The sequence below is a fragment of the Silurus meridionalis genome, chromosome 16 (genome assembly GCF_014805685.1).
Source record: "Silurus meridionalis isolate SWU-2019-XX chromosome 16, ASM1480568v1, whole genome shotgun sequence".
NCBI classification, from domain to species: domain Eukaryota; kingdom Metazoa; phylum Chordata; class Actinopteri; order Siluriformes; family Siluridae; genus Silurus; species Silurus meridionalis.
This window is the reverse complement of record NC_060899.1, coordinates 12,477,399-12,502,661: the sequence shown is the minus strand read 5'-3', so window position 1 is coordinate 12,502,661 and position 25,263 is coordinate 12,477,399. Positions and strand designations below refer to the sequence as shown.

General features: G+C 34.6%; 2 protein-coding genes across 4 annotated transcripts; both read left to right on the top strand.

Moving 5' to 3' along the window:
• The first annotated feature begins 1,527 nt into the window (after positions 1-1,527).
• LOC124398812 (zona pellucida sperm-binding protein 3 receptor-like) lies at positions 1,528-14,936 on the top strand. Of its 3 annotated transcripts, none has more exons than XM_046869228.1 (17): positions 1,528-1,675; positions 3,629-3,751; positions 6,188-6,376; positions 6,753-6,852; positions 6,980-7,053; positions 7,161-7,340; positions 7,448-7,624; positions 8,207-8,395; positions 8,735-8,834; positions 8,981-9,054; positions 9,134-9,313; positions 9,400-9,576; positions 10,770-10,808; positions 12,133-12,171; positions 12,368-12,430; positions 12,872-12,908; positions 13,800-14,936. In XM_046869228.1, exons 2-17 carry the CDS (start codon positions 3,682-3,684, stop codon positions 13,834-13,836), a joined length of 1,725 nt encoding a protein of 574 aa, XP_046725184.1. In that variant the 5' UTR covers positions 1,528-1,675; positions 3,629-3,681; the 3' UTR covers positions 13,837-14,936. The 3 variants fall into 3 exon arrangements, with proteins under 3 accessions (XP_046725184.1, XP_046725183.1, XP_046725185.1); XM_046869227.1 differs by having other exon boundaries at positions 12,869-12,908; XM_046869229.1 differs by lacking the exon at positions 12,872-12,908.
• Positions 14,937-19,005: 4,069 nt separating this feature from the next.
• LOC124398828 (C4b-binding protein alpha chain-like) lies at positions 19,006-25,127 on the top strand. The gene is made up of 10 exons (XM_046869269.1): positions 19,006-19,131; positions 19,791-19,908; positions 20,339-20,527; positions 20,692-20,791; positions 20,902-20,975; positions 21,058-21,237; positions 21,411-21,584; positions 23,652-23,714; positions 23,850-23,881; positions 24,964-25,127. The coding sequence occupies exons 2-10, from the start codon at positions 19,827-19,829 to the stop codon at positions 24,979-24,981; spliced, it is 912 nt and encodes a 303-aa protein (XP_046725225.1). The 5' UTR covers positions 19,006-19,131; positions 19,791-19,826; the 3' UTR covers positions 24,982-25,127.
• Positions 25,128-25,263: the final 136 nt, after the last annotated feature.

Below are 25,263 nucleotides of genomic sequence, written 5' to 3'. Positions count from 1 at the left end.
GGTGTTCAGGCCCAGAAGGTTCAGCTTCTCGATCAGGTGCTGAGGAATGATTGTGTTGAATCATGGCGGATTTGGTGTTTGATTTGAGACTTTGTGCAAAAATAAAACAAAAGTTTACTGATCAAAATTATTTTTTGGTGGAGTTTATTTATTTATTTTATATCTAAGTAAAGAAGGGACGTTGTGGATAAATGTATTTTTTGCTGGAGGTTTTAATTCGTCTCATCATTAATGTCTCTGTTCTAAGTCATGTTCTCATCACTGACTCCCTCTGTCTCATCCACATTAACCCCAAACTTCTTACTGCCTTCTGCTCTGCTGATTCTTATCTTCGTAAAGAGTGAGAGTCAGGACTTTATACAGCAGCGGATTAACATAGACGCGCAGTAACAGGAAATCAGTTGTTCGGCTGAAATCGGCGCGCAGGGGGAAAAAAAATATATTTTTCACCAAATCAGTGGATTTAAACTAAAGTAACGAGCCGGTTTTGAAATGTAATATAGTACAGATATTTGTGTAAAAATGTAATGAGTAAAAGTAAAAAGTTGTCTGAAAAATAAATAGTGGAGTAAAATACTGATACCAGAAAAATCTACTTAAGTACAGTAACAAAGTATTTGTACTCCTTTACTTCCCACCTCTGATTGGGAGTGACAAGGATGGACAGAAATTAGATTAGAAATGAGTTTATTAGAGGGACAGCGCATGTAGGACGTTTTGGAGACAAGGTGAGGGAGGCGATATTCAGATGGTTTGGACAGGTGCAGAGGAGGGACACGGAGTACATCGGTAGGAGAATGCTGAGGTTGGAGCTACCAGGAAGTAGGAAAAGAGGAAGGCCAAGGAGGCGGTTCATGGATGTGGTGAAGGAAGACATGCAGGTAGTTGGTGTGACAGAGGCAGATGTAGAGGACAGGGGGTTGAGACGGATGATCCGCTGTGGCGACCCCTAATGGAAGAAGCCAAAAGAAGAAGAAGCAGTTCAAGATTTGTATCATGTAAATACATTTTTCCCGTGTGAGAAAGTGTGCTGTTGTTCTTTTTCTGAAAGAAAAAAACAACAATTATCTGGCCTTTGTTCTTAATGCCTGACCCCTATCCGTGTGACATCACGTGTGACTATCGTGTCCCATAGGAGGGATGGAAACCCAACACCAACTCACACTTTAGCACCGAAATCATCAAACACATCCCAAAAGATTCAACATGAAAGTATTTACGTTTCAAAGGTGAACTTTTCCTTTAAACCTCCCATTATTGTCGCATGGTGGTGACTGTTTTACCACCAGCATATCAGGTGTTGGGCTTTTGTTTGATGCAAAAGGTGTGGACAAGGTGTGGGGAGAAAATGTGAGGGAATTGTCTAACATCTGAGTGATATTATATCAAATGGAAATTAATAATATATCATATTAAATATTTGCAAGAGATTATGTAGGTGCGGTATAAAGGGTTTATCAAAATCATAAATTATGTATGACTCAGGGAGGGAGACTCTTACCTAAACCCACCCACACACATACACACACACAGCGTCATTGTTGAGGTAGCATTGAAATCCTGGATGATTAACGTCACCTCCATTAAGGCCACCTCCTAGTACAGGCACAGCTCTGACTTCATTTCTGGTCTTTCTCAAACCACACAACACTTCTGCTGGGCTTCAGGTACAGAGGTAAGACACAAATCGTCTTATTTTGTTGCTTCTTGAATGAATCGATGTACCGAGACAAAAACCTAAAGGCTGTTATTTTGTAGCGGCTTTTGTTATTACTTTCGTGACACAAACAAATCTATTTATCCCGGGTTAGATTGGCTTCAATAACTCGGGGAAACTTGTTTTGCCTTTATTTGTCCCGCATGTACTACGGAAATATAGTTAAAGTTCTGCCTTCATTAGTGGTTTTTCATGAACGTCTATTTCTTCTTTTTGTTACTTCCGGCTTCTCCCGTTAGGGGTCGCCAAAGCGGATCATCAGTTTCCATACTAGTCTGTCCTCTACATCCTCTTCCTCTTCTTTTTCTTCTACCTCTTTTTCTCCTCCTTCTTGTTCTTCTTGGTCTTCTTCTTTTTCTTCTTCTTTCGGCTTCTCTTATTAGAGGTCGCCACAGCGGATCACCCGTCTTTACATGGACAAAAGGGTGGACACCTAACAAGTCCCAATTTGTTGTTATAATAACCTCCATAACCAATGACCTTCTGAGAAGATGTTCCACTAGTTGTTGGAAGTGTGTTTGTGCTCATTCAACCACAAGAGTAATATTAAAATCAGATACAGACTTTATTAATGGCTTATATCATTCAGCTAAACTTTATTTGTCCCACATGTACCTGAGACCAAGCTTTTGGGAAATATAGTTAACGTGGTGTTTTCATTTTTTGGATCATTGGTTCATGAATGCCCAATTTTTGGTCTTGATCTATATGGATAACACTTCCAGTCATTTTGAATGTTTTGATTCAATAATTTAATCTTCTGTGTGATATGCTTGCCATGTTTTCTGTTGCAGACCATTGCAACTTTGTGATCGATCCATTTCTGATCCATATACACTACATGAACAAATGTTTGGACACCTGAAATATATACGATTGGATGTGTCCTCCCATTCCATTTTTAGTCCCCATTTGCTGTTACAATAACTTCCAGTCTTCTGGGAAGATGTTCTCTAGATGTTGTGGTGTGCTGCACTAAAGGGTTAGATCACCTGGCAATACTTTATTTGTCCCACATGTACTGTCATGGCTATATCAAAAGAAATAGCAATAGCAAAAGAAATAACACTGTGAATGTGAAAAGTGATACAATAATTATTAAGGATAAAATAAACAAAGAAATAGCAAAAGAAATAACAATGTGGGAATAAGCCACAAAAAATACCTTAGTACCTGAGAACAAGCTTTTTGAAAATACGATTAACGTTTTTTCATTAGTGGATGTTCATGAACGTCTACTCCAAGATGGTCTGCAACACCACCATTTTGAATGTCAAGAATTGTATAGTGTTGTGTGTGTGTGTGTGTGTGTGTGTGTGTGTGTGTGTGTGTGTGTGTGTGTGTGTGTGTGTAATTAGCTTTCCATGTTTATAGTCCAGTGCAGCTTTGTGACAGATCCATTCCTGATCTATATCTATATACGCTACATGGACAAAAGTTTGGACACCTGAAATATACAATTAGATGTGCCATCCCATTCCACATTCAGTCCCCATTTGCTCTTCTAATAACCTTTATTTATCTAGGAAGATTTTGTAGTGTGACTGTGGAGTTTTGTGTTTATTCAGCAACAAGGACAATAGTAAAGTCAGGTACTGACTTTTACTAATGAGTTAGATAACATGGTTTAACATTATTTGTCCCACATGTACCTGAGACTAAGCTTTTGGAAATATAATTAAAATTATATATATATGTCTTCTCTGTCCATATTTTACACCTGGTTAATTAAAATGAATAAATAAGCTAGTTCAATGGCAAATCTAGACTAGTAGTGTTTTTTTTTCTAGTCACCTGAAAGTCATTGCTTTCTGAGAGTTATGAACTGAAGTCCAAGTTCATATGGTTAATATTAAACCCGTAGGTTATATCACTGGTGAAACATAAAGGCTTTGTGTGTGTCAACAACAGATTTGCTTTTGGAACAGCCGAGAAACAAGTGCTGCCTTTGCATTTTATAAAAGATGTGTGAGACGCCGTGGTACAGACTCTTCATTTTCCTAGCATGTCTTATGAAGGCTGCAGAAATCCAAGGTGAGATTAATTCCATGATTTGATTATTACTCCCTAGGAAGACTTTACTGTATATATTACTATTGTATGTGGTCATCTAAACGTCTTCAAACCAGGCTTCAGGTTCTGGTTTTATACAGCATGTATATACACAGATATTACACCTGTATACAACATAAAAAAAATCGAACAATTCATTATTTGTTAATCATATTTCTAATTTGTTAATATGTTCTATTTCTTTTACATCTGTTAAAGTGTTTTTGTTCAATTTTAGAGAGCTGCAGGTCAAAAAGGATCTTTATAGAGCTTTTTTTAAACTTCACATTTAACATAAGTTTAAATTAATATAAAAAGAAGGTTTTTGTGTAGAAAGCTGTTCATGTTTATTCTAGGTTAATATAAAAGGTTTTGGATTCAGGTATATTGCATATCTTAACACATGTAAATATTAAAAATGTATAGTTTACTAGATTAAAAAAAAAACAACTTAATTTTTAATACCAAACCTCTGCTGAAGTCTTCTACATTTGCTCTGTGGAAGTGTTTGCATGTTTTTTGTCATGTTAATGTCGATAGATAGATAGATAGATAGATAGATAGATAGATAGATAGATAGATAGATAGATAGATAGATAGATAGATAGATAGTTGGGGGGGGAGAGAGAGAGAGAGACAGAGACAGAAAGAGAGAGAAGCAAAACGGTTAGGGAGGTATATTTATAGTTAATATATATAGTATATAATACTATAAATATACATATACATATATATATATATATATATATATATATATATATATATATATATATATATATATATATATATAGTTCATATAATATATTTATAACTGACCTATTAACATGGACAACATTTTGCCAAAGAGCAAGAGAAAGACAGAACGAGAGATTTCTGTGTCGTTTCAGAAATCTGTTCTCTTATATCTGTAAAAAACCTTCTCCAAACCTGCTTATCTCTGTCATACTTCAATACACTTGCATTACCTTTCCCAGACACATTCTACTCTAATCTTTCTTCTAAAATCAGCTATATAATATCCCTGTCATTGTTCGATATACGTTTATATTTCCTTGCTCTGACACATTCTTTTCCAACATTTCTTCTGAAATTGGTTATAATAGGTATTGTGTTGCGTTAAGCTGTAATCTGAACAAAGCAAACAAATAATTGCATTTACTTCCTCATTTAAAAGCCATTGTTTAGATAAATAAACAAATAAGGGTTTAATCACAGACCTATTGATTTTTCAGCGTATTAGTAATTAGATGGAGTAACAGGTGCATTTATGTACAAGAAGTTTCTTGTTTTTATTTCTTTTAGCTTATACATGTTTTTCTTATATATATATATATATATATATATATATATATATATATATATATATATATATATATATATATTCAACATTTTCCCTTAGATTTAAATGTATATCGACCTCTTGCTCAGCCTTACCTTATTTTTTCCTTAATTTGGTTTTACTTTACTTTATTTTACTTTACTCAACTTTACTGGCTTGTTCTTTCCAATTCTGTATGAAAGCCTAAACTTCATTGTCCAGCACTCAATACCTATTAATTATGTCATAAGACAGTATGATTAATCACACACGTTTGTATATGCACCATTTTCTACACTCACATCTACACTGTGTTCTTTTTTCAAACAAAGGGCAGTTGTGATTGTTACATAACTACGCTCGGTATCAGAAAGCTAAAATTCTTGTTCCATGAGTTTTATTAGGGAGTTGCTCTACCTGAAATATAGGAAGATTATAAGAACATTCCTGTGAAATTGGACTTCATTCAGTCAAAATGATAGTGCTAAGGTCTGATGTCAGGTGAATAAGTATGAGTCTTAGTCACTTAGGATGGAAAAACAGAGGACTACATTTATAAATGTAATCATCTGTATAATATAATACAGTTTGATAGTCAGTCTGTTTTCTTTGCACATTTGCTAATTTAGAATATGTATAACTGTTCTATGTACACAAAATACGTACCCCAACAGGAATTGAAGAAAAAATACACAGAATACTATGAATAAACAAGTCTTGGTTAATTTCTTTCTAAATGTAGATGCATGTAGCCAATCATTGACCCACCTGTCAGGTGGTTACACAGAGTATATGTCCACAACACCTTAATTATAATTGTTTTTTCAGTACGTCACTTCTGATAAACGAGTAAATGCAAATGTATACCAGAGAATATGTTGTCACTGATCCAAGAGACAAATGTGTTGCACAATTGTGTCTCCAGCTAATAAATATTTGAATAAATCACACTTCACAATTGTCTCTTTTAAGGTTTAAAACTGTTGGTATTTTGTAAAATGTCAAATTAGAGTCTTTTTGTGATCTGCATTTATCTTTATAATGAATTGTTATTTTTTTTTTTATATATATACATTTTATATTTTCATTCACTTTCTCAGCACAATGTGCGAAACCTAGCGTCGGGGGAAACAGGGTTATAGTTGATGACCTGGGCCTGACGACGTATCCAAATGGTTCCACTTTAATCTTCAAGTGTTCTATTGGTTATAAGACTGTGAATTTAACAGCTTCCAAGACAATAACCTGTGTTGGACCCGAGTGGACCAACCTGGACCTTACTTGCACAAGTAATTCTCCTCATAGACATTTTCTCATTCCTTTTCATTTTTATTGTTTAATGTGTAGACCTTAATTCAATAATTTTCCTAGTTTGTGGCTTCATTTCCTCTTTAATAGAAAGCATAGATTATGACCAGAATACAAACCATATATATAACTTGCATATCACTTTTAAACAGTCTGAAATTCTTAAATCTAAACCTAAACAATAAGGTGATAAAGTATAAATTATACCCATGCATGTATAAGTGGCAGATATTAATAGTGGAACCACTGACTAGAAAATAAAGACCCCATCTAACAGTTGTAGTCAGTTTATTTTACTCAATTGTTTTCTGTTGCATGGCCATAATGTTTGGTTTTGTAATTTTTCTGCACTTTCAGAAAAGTCCTGTGGATCTCTTCCTGATTTGTCCAATGGAAAGTATACTTTTCCAGATGGAAATCTGTTTGGTGCGACAGCCATCGCAGTATGTAATGAAGGGTAAATTTATTCTTATTATTATCCCTTTTTTGTTTGTGTGCATTACATTGTGTTTATGTGGACTTGTTTGCACATGTGCATGCATGAAAGGTCACATATTTACAACATATTATTTGTCTACTTGTAGATATATGATGGTTGGAGTAAATACTAGAAATTGTCATGACAGTGGATGGGATGGAAGAGACCCTGTGTGTGAAGGTGATAAAAGATTTCTGTTAGCTAATAAAAACTAAAAAGCCAAAAAATAAAAATAAATTTTACAAACTGGTTGGAGCCGCATGTTTCAACAAATTGTTTTCTTTTAGTGGTGAAATGTTTGCCACCTCCCACTATGCAGAATGGAACTTTTCAGCCAGTGAAAGATTTCTACAATTATAATGAAGTAGTCACATACACTTGTACTGACGGTTACACTCTCGACGGAAATTCAGAAATATCCTGTTCTAACAATGGAACCTTTCAACCTCCTCCTCCTCGGTGTGTATGTGAGTTATGCCGCATTTTTTACTTTTTTTATTATATGTTTATTGTTTTATTATTTGTTATAAGATGTTTTAAAAATGAAAGATTCTGTTCTTTTTTGTGTTTGTAGTTGTGCGGTGTGAGACACCCGACATTAAAAACGCAGTTCGAATCGAAGGGAAATCACCACCCTATGGATACGGAAATTTTGTCAAATACAAATGCAATGAGGGGTACACAATGATTGGAGCTGATAACCTGGTCTGTGAAATAAACGGATGGAATCCACCTCCCCCCACTTGCATCCGTAAGATTAATCAGTGCTTTATTATGTTGAGATTTCGACTTGTCAACAAAAGGTTTACTTTGAGCTCAAAATGACTGGATTAAAAGAATGTCATAGGACCATTAATAGGAAGTTCGCATCTAATATCACAAGCAGCCATTAAACTTAGCATTGACAAAAACTGTAGGACTCTTTGAAAAAAACTGTAGGAGAAAGATTATAAATGATATCTAACCGATAAGTACTTGAAGGTTAAAGGATCTTGAGCAAGACCTTTAACCCTTATCTACTCAACAGTACTTCATTTGGGGTGAAATTGTCTGCCAAATGAGTAAATGTAAATCAATGTTGCCACTGATCCAAAAGTCATACATCAGTGTACATCAGTCTCACCAATGTTTGGTTTATACCAATTGGCATTTGTATTTTTTTTTTTTAATGTAATAAGTATTTTCACAAAGCATATTAGACTTCGCAAGCTGTGGAATAAAGCATGTAGCAATGGTGAAATGGCCAATTAGATATTTTTCTCAATGTGTTTTATTTGTATTAATGCTACAGACCATTTTAATATACATATTATTTTTTATTTCACTTTCACAGAGCAATGTACGAAACCTATCGTTGGGGGAAACAGGGAAATGGTTAATGACTCAGGCCTGCAGACGTACCCAAATGGTTCCACTATAACCTTCAAGTGTTCTACTGGATATCAGCCTGTGGATCCATTAGCTTCCAGGACAATGACCTGTATTGGACCCGAGTGGACCAACCTGGACCTTACTTGCACGAGTAATCCTCCTCACAGACATTTTCTCATTCCTCACAGCTTCTCTCATTTTTTCTCTAGGCAAATCTGTAAATTGGAAAATAAAACCACTCTTAAATTCCTTAAATAACCTGAACTTTTACAGACAGATAATCCATGATAAAAAAGGTACATGTAAAATAAACATACACATTAAAGGTGGCAGATATTGATAGTGGAACTCATGACTTTATGTCTGAGAATAGAAATCCCAGTTAATAGTTGTAGTCATGAATTTATTCTACAAAACAATAAAAAAAAAGATATGGACTTCTTTTCTGCAGTATGGTAATGGTATTCTTGTAATATCTCTACACTTTTAGAAAAGTCCTGTGGATCACTTCCTGATTTAGCGAATGGGAAGTATACTTTTCCAGATGGAATTCTGTTTGGTGCGACAGCCATCGCCGAGTGTAATAAAGGGTAAAGTTATTCAGATCTTTTTGGAGTTTATTTAGGTATTATATTTCTGTGCATTACATTCATGTGGACTAATTTGCTTATGCGTGCGCATGAAAGCCTACATATTGTAAACGTGTATTTACAGCATGCCATTTGTGTACTTGTAGATATTCGCTCGTAGGAGTAAAAACTAGAAATTGTCTTGATGCTGGATGGGATGGGAGAGACCCTGTGTGTGAAGGTATGGAAAGATTTTCTTTTATATTATGAAAGTGTAAAAAAAATTTACAAACAATTACAACTTTTTATTTTCTTTTTAGCGGTAAAATGTTTGCCACCTCAGACTGTACAGAATGGAACTTTTGAGCCAGTGAAAGATTTCTATAATTATAATGAAGTAGTCACGTACACTTGTAGTAATGATTACACTCTTGACGGAGTTGACTCATTGACCTGTTCTGATAATGGAACGTTTCAACCTCCTCCTCCTCGGTGTACAAGTGAGTTATGCTGCAAGTATTTTCTCTGGAACCTGTTATTTGATATTTTAATGCTAACATTTTCTGTTCAATATTTGCTTTCGCAGTTGTGCGGTGTGAGACACCCAACATTAAAAACGCAGTTCGAATCGAAGGGAAAGCACCACCCTACGGATACGGAAATTTTGTCAGATACAAATGCGATGACGGGTACACAATGACTGGAGATGATTACCTGGTCTGTGAAATACACGGATGGAGTCCACCTCCCCCCAGCTGCACCCGTAAGATTAATCTCTTTATATCCATAAGAAATTTGTCAATTGGTTATTCTTAAAAAAAAACTGAATAATCCAAATCAAACAATTGTTTTAGATGTAATGTTTTCTAACTACTTTTATTCTTTTTTTAACTCAAAAAAGATCATAACTGAAGAGAAATCTTTTATTTTTTTATACACTGGTTTCTAGAAATAAGTGATTTCTAGGCAGGTGGTGTTTTTTAGGAGTAATTGTTATAGAATTATAATTATACATATAGTCTATAACTGCTACAGGAAGTTATACTAACGTCACCTTCACATCCATTGAAATTATATAGTTTCATGTATTTTATGACATACAGTTAAATGGGTTCCATATGATCATAATGTCTGTGACTGCAAGTAGTGCTACACGATTAATCATATCGTAATTACGTTGTCAGCTTGTGCGATTAAATGACGACAAATGTTACGATTTAATAAAATAAATAAGTGCATGTGCGGACACACAGTTTCTGAAAACAGGTTGCAGTTTTACTGCACCACTAACAAAAAAAAAGACCAGGTGAAGATGGATGCAAAGGAGACCGACACTGAACTTCTTCTTCTTCTTCTTCTTCTTCTTCTTCTTCTTCTTTTGGCTTCTCCTATTAGGGGTCGCCACAACGGATCATCCGTCTCCATTCCCCCCTGTCCTCTACATCTGCCTCTTTCAAACACTACCTGCATGTCTTCCTTCACCACATCCATAAACCTTCTGCGTAATTTCTTTAAATTCTGTTCTCATCAAACCACAGCACAATAATTGTTGTAGTTTTGCTGAAGCATGTGGAAGTTCAGTTACTGCATTTAGAAAGAGTGGTCTCAGGAAAAGGGCTTCTTTTTTTGCAACACTTCCAGACAGGTTGTTATGAAAGATTGAATAAACTCGTCAAGCATAACAATCCACTTAACTATGCGATTCCGAAAAAGTGTTTTCCCCTCCATTACCATCGCATTTTAACAGTGTGAAGAGACGATCCTGAGTCCTGACAACTTTCCAACTGTTTCAGAAATCAGAAATGTATTTGACATGGCCCTAATTTTGCTTAAATGACAAGGTCTTTGTGAGCTCTACATCAATCATTCGGTGTTGTGTCTTTACTCTTGTAAAATTCTGAATTCTTTAGCTTTTTTCTATGCATTATTTTTATGTTGTCCTTCATTTTGTTATAGGTAGCCAAGTTGCACCCACCACACCTCCACCATCAAACAGTAAGTTATCTGCAGTTTGGGCTTGAAATTATTAATACCAAAGCGAACTGAGTGGTGGATTTTTTATTTTTTTTTTATCTTTAAAATGTAAAAACTGTTAAATTATATTTATTTAATTTAGGTATATATTTGAATGTTGGAGTTTAAAACACCAATTCTTTTAGCCATGTTTTAGCATCAGACATTTACAAAGCTTCTTGTTCTTGTCATAATTTTTCTTCACTTGATCTTGAATAAAATATTTATGTCCATATATGTAATATTAATCCCTCATGATTTTCTAAAATAAAATTGTTTCAACCAATGTGGATTATTGGAGGGAACCCTTGAAGCAAAGCAGATAAGTCATATAAGAGCATACAGAAACTGATTAACATTAAAACAAAGCTTATATTATTAATTATTTATAATAATAGCCCAATTATGGTAATACCATGAGTTTAAAAAGATATATTAAATTTACTCTTATAATTTCCACTATTATTTCAAAAATGCCCTGTGGAATAAAACGTGGTTTTGGGTTGTGCAGTGTTTTCAACAAAATTAAAGATTTTAAAATTACTGTCATTCTTAAGGTTAATGTTTTGCAATATGCTAACCTTAACAGCACAGGGTACCTGTAACGGTTAACAAGATTGGCAACACTTGCAGACAAGAGTAATGATGTAGAAATTCAATCTGTGGAATCGAGGTGGTCATTGCGAAACATTTGAATTTATATTTCTTTAGCCATTTCTATGTTGATTTATAAGTATGTTTAACCCCTTATCTTTCTAAAAGCTTTATTTGATCTTCCTAATAGAAGCTACTAGGTTATGGGCTGAAACTAACAGTTAACACTAACTGGCCCTTACTGTTGCTAAATTCGTGTCCAATTCTGCGGAATTTCTTTAAATTCTGTTCTCATCATACCACAGCACAATAATTGTTGTAGTTTTGCTGAAGCATGTGGAAGTTCAGGTACTGCATTTAGAAATAGTGATCTCAGGAATTTTTGCAACACTTCCAGACAGGTTGTTATGAAAGATTGAATAAACTCGTCAAGCATAACAATCCACTTAACTATGCGATTCCGAAACAGTGTTTTCCCCTCCACTACCATCGCATTTTAACAGTGTGAAGAGACGATCCTGAGTCCTGACAACTTTCCAACTGTTTCAGAAATCAGAAATTTATTTGACATGGCCCTAATTTTGCTTAAAGGACAAGGTCTTTGTGAGCTCTACATCAATCATTCAGTGTTGTGTCTTTACTCTTGTAAAATTCTGAATTCTTTAGCTTTTTTCTATGCATTTTTTTTATGTTGTCCTTCATTTTGTTATAGGTACCCAAGTTGCACCCACCACACCTCCACCATCAGACGGTAAGTTATCTGCAGTTTGGGCTTGAAATTAGTAATACCAAAGTGAACTGAGTGGTGGATATCTTTTTTTTTTTCGTTTTGTTTATCTTTAAAATGTAATAATTATTTGTAAAAAGTGGGCAAACACTTTTCATGTTAATGTTAATTCCCTACTGTCTGAACTCGTTTTGATTGAGTAACTGTGTATTATTCACAGGCACCAGTGTAAAATCCAGCATAATAATAATAGCTGTTGTCGTATCCATTGTTGTGCTTCTAGGTAAGTGTGCAGTTACTTCACATTGTGTGATTTTCACTTGAATAACGAAGGCTGTTTTCGATAATGAGTCACTATAACGATTTTATCATGACAAAACCATTTAGTGAAACGTATTTTTTTGATATCAATACAATACACAATGTTGTAACACATGAAAAATAGCTGTGAAATGGATAGAATAGATATACAATGAAATACTTCTCAGTGTTTCAGGTACCTCGCAGGCCCATTAATGAGGTTGTAGGTAGTAAGACAAAAATAAAAGAAAGAAAGAAAACGTGTCACTGGTGGATAAATAAAAATCCATTATTACTGTAAAATGCAAAATCTCAAACATGTTTGTCTACTGCTTATAACTTTTTAAACCATTGAATTATTTTAGTGTTTTAATAGTATTATTTGCGGAGTTTCTGATCAGATTTCGCCCATACCTCACAGCAGGAATTCTTTTAGCAGTGTTTTTCAGCAGAAAGAAAGAGTAAGTGAAAGGTTCATTTCAGTTCAAAATAGCTGATGAAATTAATTCTGACTAGCTGCAAATGAAACAAAATAATGGTTCGTTAATTTGCATTCATTTGCTTTCCGAGTCAATTATAATGGCATGCACACTCATACACTGAATGACATTAATAATTGATAATTATTTTAATAATTAAATTATTTCATCATTTATAAAATACTCAATGGCTGCCTAGGTATTTCTCAAACATGCAGCATGCTATTTCTAAATATTGCTTGCATGAACCAGGAAGTGTTGCGTCTTCAAGATTTATGCAAAATTAAAGCTTATGCTATGAATGTAACAAAGCACTGAATTCTAAAAACACTACAATAGTCTCCTTACACATCTCTGAGAACACCAAGAATGTCCCAGTGTTACAAGCACATTAAAATTGTGATTTGCCTAGAAGCTGAAGCTAAGGTGGGATTCTGGCATAAAAAAGCTTGTGAGCAATCTGATTCGATCAGTTAACCTAGAAAAGGCTTTACCAAAACAAATATGCAAGCAAACACTTTAATGTCAGGGATAATACAAGAATTTATCTAAGGATAGAATGAGTTTACAATGAATCCTTTTGGCCCTTATCCAGAGTGACTTATAATTATCTTATTCATGCACCTGAACATTTGAGGATTAAAGGTCTTGCTCAAGGGCCCAACAATGCCAGCTTGGTGTTGAAGAGAATTAAACTCATGCCCTTCTGATCAGAACCAATGAACCACTCTTGCCACTGTTGTCTGTATGTCTAACACTTCTATTTTTCTTTATAACCATTTTTTCGGAATGTATTCTGTCTAATGCAGGTCCCAGTGCATACATATTTCTTTTGCCAAGATTACCCATGACACTTTATGCTTTATTTTCTAGGATAAAAGAACAAGCATTCAGACTGATGCCAAAATGACTCATAAGGAACTCATAAGTGACGTCAGCCGATGATGGAGCTCTTCTTCGTCTGTGTCCGGAAAAGCTGTTTTCAGCATTTTTCCTGATCGTCAGAGATTAGAAGTTAATTTGCACTATGTTCTATTTTTAATACGATTTTAAAATATATTCTTTGAAGCATCTGTACAAATTTAAAGTGTATTAAATTTTTGGAGATATGCAGTATGTGGGTTTAAGTTATTTCTATTATTTCTAATATTTTTGAATTATTTTTGAACAGTTCAGTTCAGTTCAGTTTTTACTGCATAGTTATATGATATTAAAATCCAGACTGAGTCACTGCCTTTAGTACAGAAATCAGCAGGCAAAAATTTATTTAAAATTTAAACATGGTTTTAGTTGAAATGTTTGTTTTTTTTTTTTTTTTTTTTTACATTTTGATTATTAACAATTTTTTGTTTTTTATTAATAGACTAAAGATTGTGTTCCTTTACTAGATGAACCACTATCAGCTTTTTTCGTATGCCATCCTGTTTAAAATTAGCTAATGTGCATAAAAATGCATAGAACGGAGAACTGATATTATTCTGTTGTATGTTAACGTTTAGGAAATCAAATCATTGAAATCAATTGCGAATATTATGAAAGTATTGACTTTCTCTTAAAGTGCAATAATGGAAAAATTTTTCAAATGCTAACCATTAGTTCGAATATTAACAGACTTTGATTTTGTATGGCCAAAAGTTTGTGGACGTCCCGTTTTATTCTAAAACTAGGAGCAATAATATGGAGTTAGATACACCGAAGTCAGTAATAAAGAGAGGAGTCTCCACATACTTTTGGCCATATCGACTGTGTTTGTCCCCGAATGTTTTCCAAATACTAGTTTGCGAATCAAGTTAGGCGTTGGAATTTTGTAGCTACAGTATTTTATTGCGTATGGGTACGAAATATGTTCATTAATGTAACCTAAAAACATTGAATGTAACTCTTTCTGGAAGGACTCTTTGGCTGTGTATGTTTTTTATGTTAATTATGACTACTGATTCATTTGTTTCTTAATTTATTATTATATTATTCCAAATGCAAGATGTGTTGAATAAAGCATCTGCAAGTTTGCTTTTTTTTTTCTTCTTTAGATATCTTTATACAAAATCAGGTGTATGAGGTGCATGTGTATAGATTTATAAACATGTCTAGGTTTATTGTATTTTGTAATATATCGTTATTTGCAAATATTTTGGGGTTGTTGATTATTATACTGTAGATCATTTCTGTTTTGCCCTGAGGTTATAGGCCTTTCATCCAGGTAACATTTTTATACTTGATTTATGTTTGCTGTATGGAACTAACTAAGCAGGCATTAATGTCTACTACTGATAGAGAGAAATTCTTGGAATAGTTTAAAAAATAAAATGTGACAGAAATGGGTCTGACATGATTCCATCTGGAACTGTTATCACGGTTTGATGCACAGCCGAACAACTTCTGCCTGGAAACAATGGCCAGTTTTTATTTTGGGTTGTGGATGGAGCTGGGTAGACATGTTGTAGAAGCTGATTGGAGCAGGATTTCTGTAGGAGCATGCTGTTTGAAATGCAGCTTTTAAGTGTTTTTCAAATACAATGCTCTGTAGTAGGGGTCCCCAAACTTTTTTTTGCATCACAGACCAGTTTAAAGTAAGTTCCTCTTTTTAAAGACAAGGGTAGTGGTGGGGGTTGGTGATTTTTGGAAAATTGGCATAGGTGGAAGTGATTTTTGGTTTATTTTCAGTGCAGAACTCAAAAGTCAATAAAATGGAATTCAAATGTTATTTAAAAAAAGGAAACTTGAGTGTATGCTTTAGGAAGGTCACATCACATACTTCGTTGTCCACTTCGGCTGCAGTCGGAGGCAGCAGCAGCTACTGGTTGACTCCACAAATGTGCACACCCAAGCAAAAATAGCACCCCGAAACAGGAAGTCAACAACCAAAAACCCTTTGCTTCAAAAATCAAATCTGTTAAAAAATTGTTAAAAAACAACAACAGTGGAACTCATGACTTTGTTTAAGAGTGAAAGTAAGAAGTTAAGTGATTGGGACAAAAACTGCTGTGTAGCCTTAAGATAACCATTTATGAGTGAGGCTGATCAGAAAAAATTAATAAAGCCTAAAGATGAACTCTGAATGAGAATAGGTCATGTGGTCTTTGAGTCCAGATTTACCCTGTATAAAAGTGATGGGTGCATCCGGGTAAGAAGATAGACAGTTGAAGTGATGTCTTTTATCAAGTTTTAATATCTGGCGTTGCTTTAGCTGGTCAGGTCTAGATTTAACAAAGTATGTGCCTAAAAATGAGATCAGCTGACTACCTGGATGGCACAGGCATATTCCATTAATTTTATAGGTAGCTAAAAGCTTTTTGGGCACATACTTTGTTGAATCTAGACCTGACCAGCTAAAGCAAACCCAGATAATAAAACTCCCCCCACAGGTTTGTATAGTAGGTGTTAGGCATGAAAGGCGTCCCTTAATCCCTTAAATTCTTACTTTCACTCTTAAACAAGGCCATGAGTTTCTCTGGGGATGGTTTCTCATCAATGCCAGGGGTGGTTCCATGAAATTCCAAAGTAATAACGGGAGCTTTGAGGATGGATTTGGACTGTAGTTAATGTCAACAGTCTGCTACACTGACTCAGGACTACAGTTTGCTTTTGATCACCATCACTGTACCCCAACATTGTTTATCTGTAATAAATGGACATTCAGTGCAACCTAGATGAGGATGGGTTCCCTCTTGAGTCTGGTTCCTCTCAAGGTTTCTTCCTCATTACATCTAAGGGAGTTTTTCCTTGCCGCAGTCGCCATGTCTTGCTCATCAGGGATAAATGCACACCATTCACCTTGACTGTTGATTTCTGTAAAGCTGCTTTGAGACAATGTCTGTTGTGAAAAGCGCTATACAAATAAACTTGACTTGACTTGACTTGACAAACTTACACTTATAAAGAACATCTTAATAATTTTTATCACCACATTATCACCACATGTAAAGCTGCTTTGAGACAATGTTCATTGTTAAAAGTGCTTTTTAAATAAAAAATGAATTGAATTAAATTGAATTAACACTGATGTTTGTTTTTTTTTTACAATTTGATGTCACCAAGCTTTTAAATGATCAATCAAGAGTTTTCCTGACCACATTTTTTTCTTGAAGGAGATGGTTCACCACTATCCTTTCAGGTTTTAATAATGTGTTAGACAGCTCTTAAGCCAGTTTTAGTAGTTTCAGCAAGCTCTTTAGTTTTTTCTTTGTTTGATGCAGGCCAATATTAATTTGACCCCCTTCTAAAACAGAATATGTTTTCCACGATATGACACGGTTGATTAAGAAATGAAGAGCTACTCACTGCATCAGTAAGACTTTGTAATGTTGTAGCTGAAACATTAGTAGTGCAGTAATTCAATCGAATCCAATAAAGATTTTTGGGGGGTTTATTTCAAATTTTTCCACTTGTATTATATTAATGTTGTCAACTTTCTATTCAGGTAACATTTTAATACTTATATATGTTTTATATATTTAACTGTTAAGGCATTTTTCTAAGCAGATTTAGTCTTTTGATCTGTATAAATGATGAACTGCTGTAGAAATTATGTATTTAGAGCATGCTTAACATCTTCAGAGAAACACTAATAGCTAGCACAAAACATTAAGAGCACTATGTCACTGACCTGCACCAGAACAGTCTCAGCAGCAAACCTAAGTTTTTACATCTAATTTGGATATGTGGTATAGTTGGAGTTTTAACCAGGTAAATGGTGAGTTTATAGCTCGTCCAGTTTCTCATTCTAGGCTCTAAAATGGTGCTCAGGAGTTTCTCAAATGCTTACGTCCTTTGTCATTTGGTAAAGACCTCATTGTGAGCCTTTTTATAACAGAGACCTTATTGGGTCACTGTTGTTACTGATAGGAAGGTTGGGGGTTAAAATGCTATGGAAATGGCAAGTAAAGCATCAGGTCCAATGCGCCTCATGGTATGGAAGGACAATAAAAAATAAAAATGTATGTGACAAATAAAGGCTTCTATTCTATTCTATTCTATTCTATTCTATTCTATTCTATTCTATTCAAGAAGCAACTGTTTAGAACCGTTTGTTAAAAGCAAAGCAAGATGAATTCAGAAATGTTAAAGACATCAAGGCTGAAAGATATCTTCCAACAATGGCTTTCATATCGATTTAACTGAAACAAATTCTCACAAAAAAACAAAATTCGGTCACAGTACATTTGTACAAATATGTCAACACGATTATATGAAATTTCTGTTTTCGTGAAGGGATCCACAAAATACATTTCGGGAAGACTTCTGGATGATTCTCACCCTGCAAATAAAATGTTCACATTGTTTTTATTTCAGTGAGTAATAGCCATACAAGTATTAATGCTTCAATAGTCACTTGGTTAAGCTACAGAAATCGTGATGAGATGGTTGATCTGCAAGATTATCCTATTACTGTAACACTATACCAGTCTAGACCAGAGAGAAGTCTCTCCTAAATGCAAGTCACATGAAAGTCTGCAATTTAACAGAGTCCACTGTGTTGGGAGAAACAAAAAGAAGAAGCAGAAGAAGAAGGAGGAGTAGCAAAAGAAGAAGAAGAAGAAGAAGTAAACGAAGAAGAATAGGCGTGCGTGAGACTCTTTTATTTAAGGGTTGATTAACAGAGTGAACTACGCATAAAACAACCTCTGTTTAAATGGGAAAACTGTTTATACTTCATGAAATAAAACCAGTAATGTGGGTCGAATATATGCATATGATAAGCATGGTGCAAATAAAAATAGAATGGTGTAAATGAAACTGGGAGACATTTTGAAGAAGCAGGCTGGGGCAGGAGCAAACAAAAAGGTTTTTGAAATACAGCTTTCAGGGGTTTTGCCAAATAAAACATATTCTATGAGTTTTGTGTTGGTGATTTGCTGAAATATAGTAAAAAAAAATTCCAGAATTTCTAAATCAATGCCATTTTGGCTTTCCATATTCCATGTTATTCTAAAAAAACAACAACAAGGAAAAACTAAATATATCATAAATATATGCAACCATCCTGATGGCAAAACACATAAGGTCATAGTTTTATCTGCTGAAAATTTACTGTAAATGAGGATAGATATGGATAAATGTTAAATAATTTGGAAGATTTATGAGTTATGCTTCTGCAGGGGTGTGACCACATTTCCTCATTTACACAAGAACCGTTAGGAACTCACCCAGAGGCTGGTGTCCATTTAACACTCTCACAAGTTCTCTTCAACACCTCCACCGAAAGGTATGATCTATTTGGGTTTATAAAAAAAAGTTTATTACGACTTTTTTTTTTTTTTTATCTTGCGTAATAAACTAAATTACGAGTTCATATCTCGCAATTCTGACTTTTATCTTGAAATTGCAACTTCATATTCTGACTTCTGTTCTCGCAATTTGGGAGATTTTTATATCTCACAATTCTGAGTAAAAAAATTCGTCGACTCCTAAAAAAAAATAACTTAGAAAATAAATATTTTTACATTATTATTCAGTGGCTTGCATAGTTTGTTGATGGTAAATTCATATTTTTAGATATTTAAATACTGTACTGGAGTAGCTTGTCATTAATACCCGGATCAAGCTTTTCCGTTGGTCCGCCAGCGTCGCCAGCACACAGGCAGGCTGCTCAGCCTCGCGCGCCTGATTTACGAAACACATCATCGAGTTATATTGATTATAAGCAAGAAAATATGGGTTAACTAGTTAAAAGAAAAGAAAACACATCTATCTATCTATCTATCTATCTATCTATCTATCTATCTATCTATCTATCTATCTATATCTGAGAGAGAGAGAGAGAGAGAGATACACGTGTATATATATAGTATTGTCCAGCTAAGGGGAAAAACAACAACCTGAAATAACTTAATACAGTATATGATATTATTTTGTCTATTCCAGTATTGAAGTGAAGTCGTCTGAGTGGAAATAAGATTAATGGGTAAAACCATGTGGGTGACACCGAGCTCCAGTCTGATCCTCCTCCTCACATGTCTGATGAAGATCGGAGAAATTCGAGGTAAAATCCAGATGCATTTCTCATCTCATTATATATTTATTTCATAATACGGCTTTTTTATCAGGTTTCTCTCTGCCTACAGATTGTTTTTGTTCTGCTTTTCACTGCAGTAGTTCCTACTAATTTCTACTAATACAAATGATCTGGAAAATTTGTAGAAAGCATTTGTTTAAGCGATAGGATAATGTGTGTGTTGAAAAATCATTTGCTCTTATCGCAATGAAAACCAGCTAAAGGCGTTGTGATTTGAGTGTCAGTATTTAAACTTTTAAAAAATGTTTTTGCACTTCACCTTCACCTTTAAATGTTAGAACTTATTGCACTTTGATGATAATCACACATGTGGAATTACTCATTGCATATTATTCTGAATTGTTTAAATTGTGTTAATTTTGTATTATTATATTTATTCTTTTTTTTATGTTTTTAGCACAATGCGTGAGACCCGTTGTTGGGGAAAACAGGGTTCTTGCTGATGATTCAGGCCAAACGAGTTTCCCTGAAGGATCATCACTAAAATTCAAATGCGGCACTGGTTATCCGCCTGCAGATCCAACAGCTTCCCAGACAATCACGTGCAGTGGACAACAGTGGACCACACTAGATCTTCAGTGCAAAAGTATTTTTCCTTATTCACATTTTCTCATTCCAGCTTTTATTTATTTATTTATTTATTAATTTATTAATTTTGTTACATTATCCATATATCTGTAGTGTTGGTGGTTTGTTTATTTTGGTTATTAAAGCAAAGCATGAATATTAAGATATCCTTTATATTTTTAGAAAAGTCCTGTGGAAGTCCAGGAGAGTTGTCCAATGGAAGGTATCTAACTCCAGATGGAATTCTGTTTGGTGCAACAGCCACTGCACAGTGTAACCAAGGGTTAGTAAAACCGCTTTTCTTTAACCTAATTTTTTGTCTTTGCTCCAATTTTTAAACACACTGGCACTAAAGATGGCCGTGTATCTCACATGATACATCTCTGTTTGTAGATACATGGTTTCTGGAACTAAAACGAGAAATTGTGTTGATGCTGGTTGGGATGGGAGACTTGCGGAATGTGAAGGTAATGAATTTGATGGTAATTTTATACTTATTTGTAGGTGAAAATGTGTTTGAAGCAACTTAACATGTTCTTTTCTTTTTAGTGATAAAATGTTTACCACCAGCCCAAATAGACCATGGAACTTATGAGCCTTTGGAAGATTATTATGATTATCTTAGTGTAGTCACTTACACTTGTAATCACCCTTATAGTCTTGATGGACCACAAACAACAAGCTGTTCTGATGATGCAACATTTCAACCTTCTCCTCCTCGGTGTGTGGGTGAGTAAATGGTATTTCATTTTTACAAATTTTTTATTTTTTCTCTACATTGCCACAGCTTTTGTTTATTTTATTAATTATTTTGGAGCTTGCAGTTGGTTTCCTGTTCTGGTGTAAATCAGCATATTTAATTGATTTATTCATTACTTTTCTTTTTTTTTTTGTTTTAACAGAAATCAAGTGTGATGCACCTAGAATAGATAATGCTATTAGAATCGAGGGCAAAGCACCACCCTACACTAAAATAAATTTTGTCAAGTACCAGTGTAATAAGGGCTACAAAATGCAGGGTGAGGCTTACATGGTTTGTGGCATAAATGGATGGAATCCTCCTCCTCCAGTGTGCGGTAATGTTGTTTAATGCTTGACATCATTGTTATTCACATCACACACACTCCATTCATCTAATGTCAATCATGTGGCATCAGTGCAAAGTTAAACTCAAAGGGAAAAATGCACTTAATCTAATTGGAGGAACTTTATCATATAGCAAGACATCGATTCAAAACGCTAACACAAAAAAGGACTTTATCAGGGGGGAAAGTCAGTCACTAGACTTTAATCTGATTGAGTAGGGAACTCCTGAAGAGTTACCTGAAGGAAGAAATTCATAATGAATTTAAAGAAAATTCAGTACAAGCATGGCAAAGCATCACAAATAGGACTGCAAAGGTCTGGTGATGCCAGTGGGACTTTAATATTGCTAGTTGTTATATGTATAGCATTTGCAATTCTAATACACTTGCAATAGAATGTGTGTTCATTTAATGACAAATATACAGGTGCATCTCAATAAATTAGAGTATCATTAAAAAGTTGATTTATTTTAGTACTTCAACAAAAAAGTGAAACTTGTATATTGTATAGATTCATCACATACAGACTGATATATTTCAAGTGTTTATTTCTTTTAATTTGGATGATTATGGCTTAAAGCTAATGAAAACTCAAAATTCAGTATCTCAGAAAATTAGAATATTGTGAAAAAATTCAATACTTGTGGTGTCAAACTCAGCTCATTAAATCCAAACACCTGCAAAAGTTCCCTGAGCCTTTAAATGGTGTCTCAGTCTGGTTTAGGCTACACAATCATGGGGGAAGACTGCTGACTTGACAGTTGTCCAGAAGACGATCATTTACACATGGAGGGTAAATCATAAAAGGTCATCGCTAAATAAGCTGCTGTTTACAGAGTGGAAAAAATGTGGTAGAAAAAGGTAAAATGAAGCCCATTCAAGAATTCTGGGGGAGATTCACAAAGAGTGGACTGCAGCTGGAGTCAGTGCTTCAAGAGCCACTACGCACAGACGTATCCATGGGCTACAACTGACTCATTCCTTGTGTCTGAACCAGAGACAATGTCAGAGGTGTCTTATCTGGGCAAAGGCCAAAAAAGGACTCAGTGGGCCAAAGTCGTCTTTTTAGTTGAAAGGAAAGGAACGTTTGCATTTCATTTGGAAATCAAGGTCACAGAGTCTGGAAGAAGAGAGGAGAGGCACAGAATCCAATTTGCTTGAGGTCCAGTGTAAAGTTTGCACAGTCAGTGGTGGTTTGGGGAGTCATGTCATCTGCTGGTCCACTGTGTTTTATCAAGTCCAAGGTCAGCACAGCCATCTACTAGGACGTTTTAGAGCACTTCATGCTTCCCTCTGCTGACTAGCTTTATGGAGATGCTGATTTTATTTTGCAGCAGGATTTGGCACCTGCCCACTCTGCCAAAAGCACCAAATGTTGGTTAAATGACCATGGTGTTGGTGTGCTTGACTGGCCAGCAAACTCACCAGACCTGAACCTCATAGAGAATCTATGGTATATTGTCATGAGGAAAATGAGAAACAAGAGACCAAAAAAAATGCAAATGAGCTGAAGGCCACTGTCAAAGAAACTTGGGTTACCATACCACCTCAGCAGTGCCACAGACTGATCACATCCATGCCACGCCAAATTGAGACAGTAATTAAAGCAAAAGGAGCCCTTACCAAGTTTTGGTTACATATACAGTAAATGAACATAATTTACAGATGGCCAACAATTCACTCAAAATAATTGATTGGTCTTATGAAGTATTCTATTTTTTTTAAGAGTGTGAATTTCTGGGTTGTTGTAAAATGTGAGCTAAAATCATCAAAATTAAAAGAAATATACACTTGAAATATATCAGTATGTGTGTGATCTATATATTTATATAATACACAAGTTTCACTTTTTGTATTGAATTACTAAAATAAATCAACTTTTTAATGGTATTCTAATTTATTGAGATGCACCTTTACATACTCTTGACACAGATGTCCTCAGTCCTTCAAAATGGAACTGATGTTCTGAAGTGTCACATTTACATTGTAATTATTATTATTATACATTATATACAAGAGTATTGAGTATTTTTCCTTCTTTTCATTTTTTAAATATAGAAAAGTCAGGTCCAGATCCAGAGCCAGAGGCAGAGCCAGAGCCAGAGCCAGAGCCAAAGCCAGGTCCAGACCCAGATTCACACTGAAAGAGAAAAATTTTAAATTGATTCTTATTAAGCTAGATTGCTAAACTGCTTTACTTTTCATGGATGATGATGTTGATGAACGAATTATTATTTAACATTCTGTTATTTACAGGCAAATGTTCGTGGTGGATAATGGACCTTTGGGTAAGTGTACACTGAATTAACACTGGTTTTGCACATGGAATATATATATATAGTTTATTAATTAATTTATTTTCAGATGGTAATATCTGACTAAATATAAGGTAATATTCAAATATAAATATATTTGTATTTCTAATATAAATATAGTATTAATAGACTTATGGTTAATGTGTAATGGCATGTAGTTGGAGGACATTATCGCAAAATCCGATGGTATGAAGCGGCTGTACAATATGCAATGCTGAAATTTAGACTTTCTATCTGCATATAGTCACATTTATTTATTGTAAAACATCCAGGAAAAAAGTATTAACTAGAAATATTAACAACTAGAATCAGTCATTCTCAAACTATCTTAAATGTTTTATCTTGCTTGAATTTAAATAAAATATAAATGTAAAATTAATGCTTGTGTTATTGAGAAGGCTACAGGTTCTCTAAATCATGTTAAAAAGTGCTGAGACTGGAAACTCCTTCCAAATGTCTTGTTATCGAAAGCTCACAGTGTAATCTCATTAGTATAAACCTGTGACTTACTCCACACCCTCAGCATAACCACTGCATTTTATATACTGTAGTAATATAAAGGGGTATTAAAGTCCTAAAACTATAAAACATAATACAAGGAGTCCCTGAATCACGATGATTCGGCTCAAAATTATAAAAAATATTGCATCATTTAAATTTTCGCACGATATGTTTGGATGCGGCCAGGGTAAACCCATCTCCTGCCTTGTCAGATGCCTTATTCAGATGCGCCCATTCCACATGCATATATACTGTAAAGTTTTTACATTATGGTACTATAAATTGCTTTGTTTTGCTAAAGTATTTACTGCAATTTCTTAAATTATTATATTACCCCATAATGATAACCATTTCTTAAGACTCCTGGTTAAGCTAGGCCATGTCTCAACTTATTTTCAAGTTACGATGGGGTCATTCTAACACTATTTTCTCCATCGTCAGAGACTACCTGTATTTGTATTCCAAAACAATACATTTCACATAAATAATTTCTAGTACTGTATATTTGTATATTAATCCATATTAAGTGGTGATATGTTAAATTTTCTTTTCAGGAAAATTTATGGACGTAGTGAGGAAATACATGCAGGTGGTTGGTTTGAAAGAGGCAGATGTAGAGGACAGAGTGCACTATGGTAGTCCTTTATAGTTCTTCTTTTTACTGTGTACTGCGTCAGCGATATATGGTAGAAATGACAATAAAAGCTTCTTGACTTGACTTGACTTGACTTGATTTGATTTGTCTTGACCTGGTGGGAGCAACCGAAAGAAGAAGCATAAGAAGACTGCAGCCAGCCACTAGAGGGCGTCAGAGAGATTTTAGTTTCATATTTATCCTTAAATTCTTTCATATT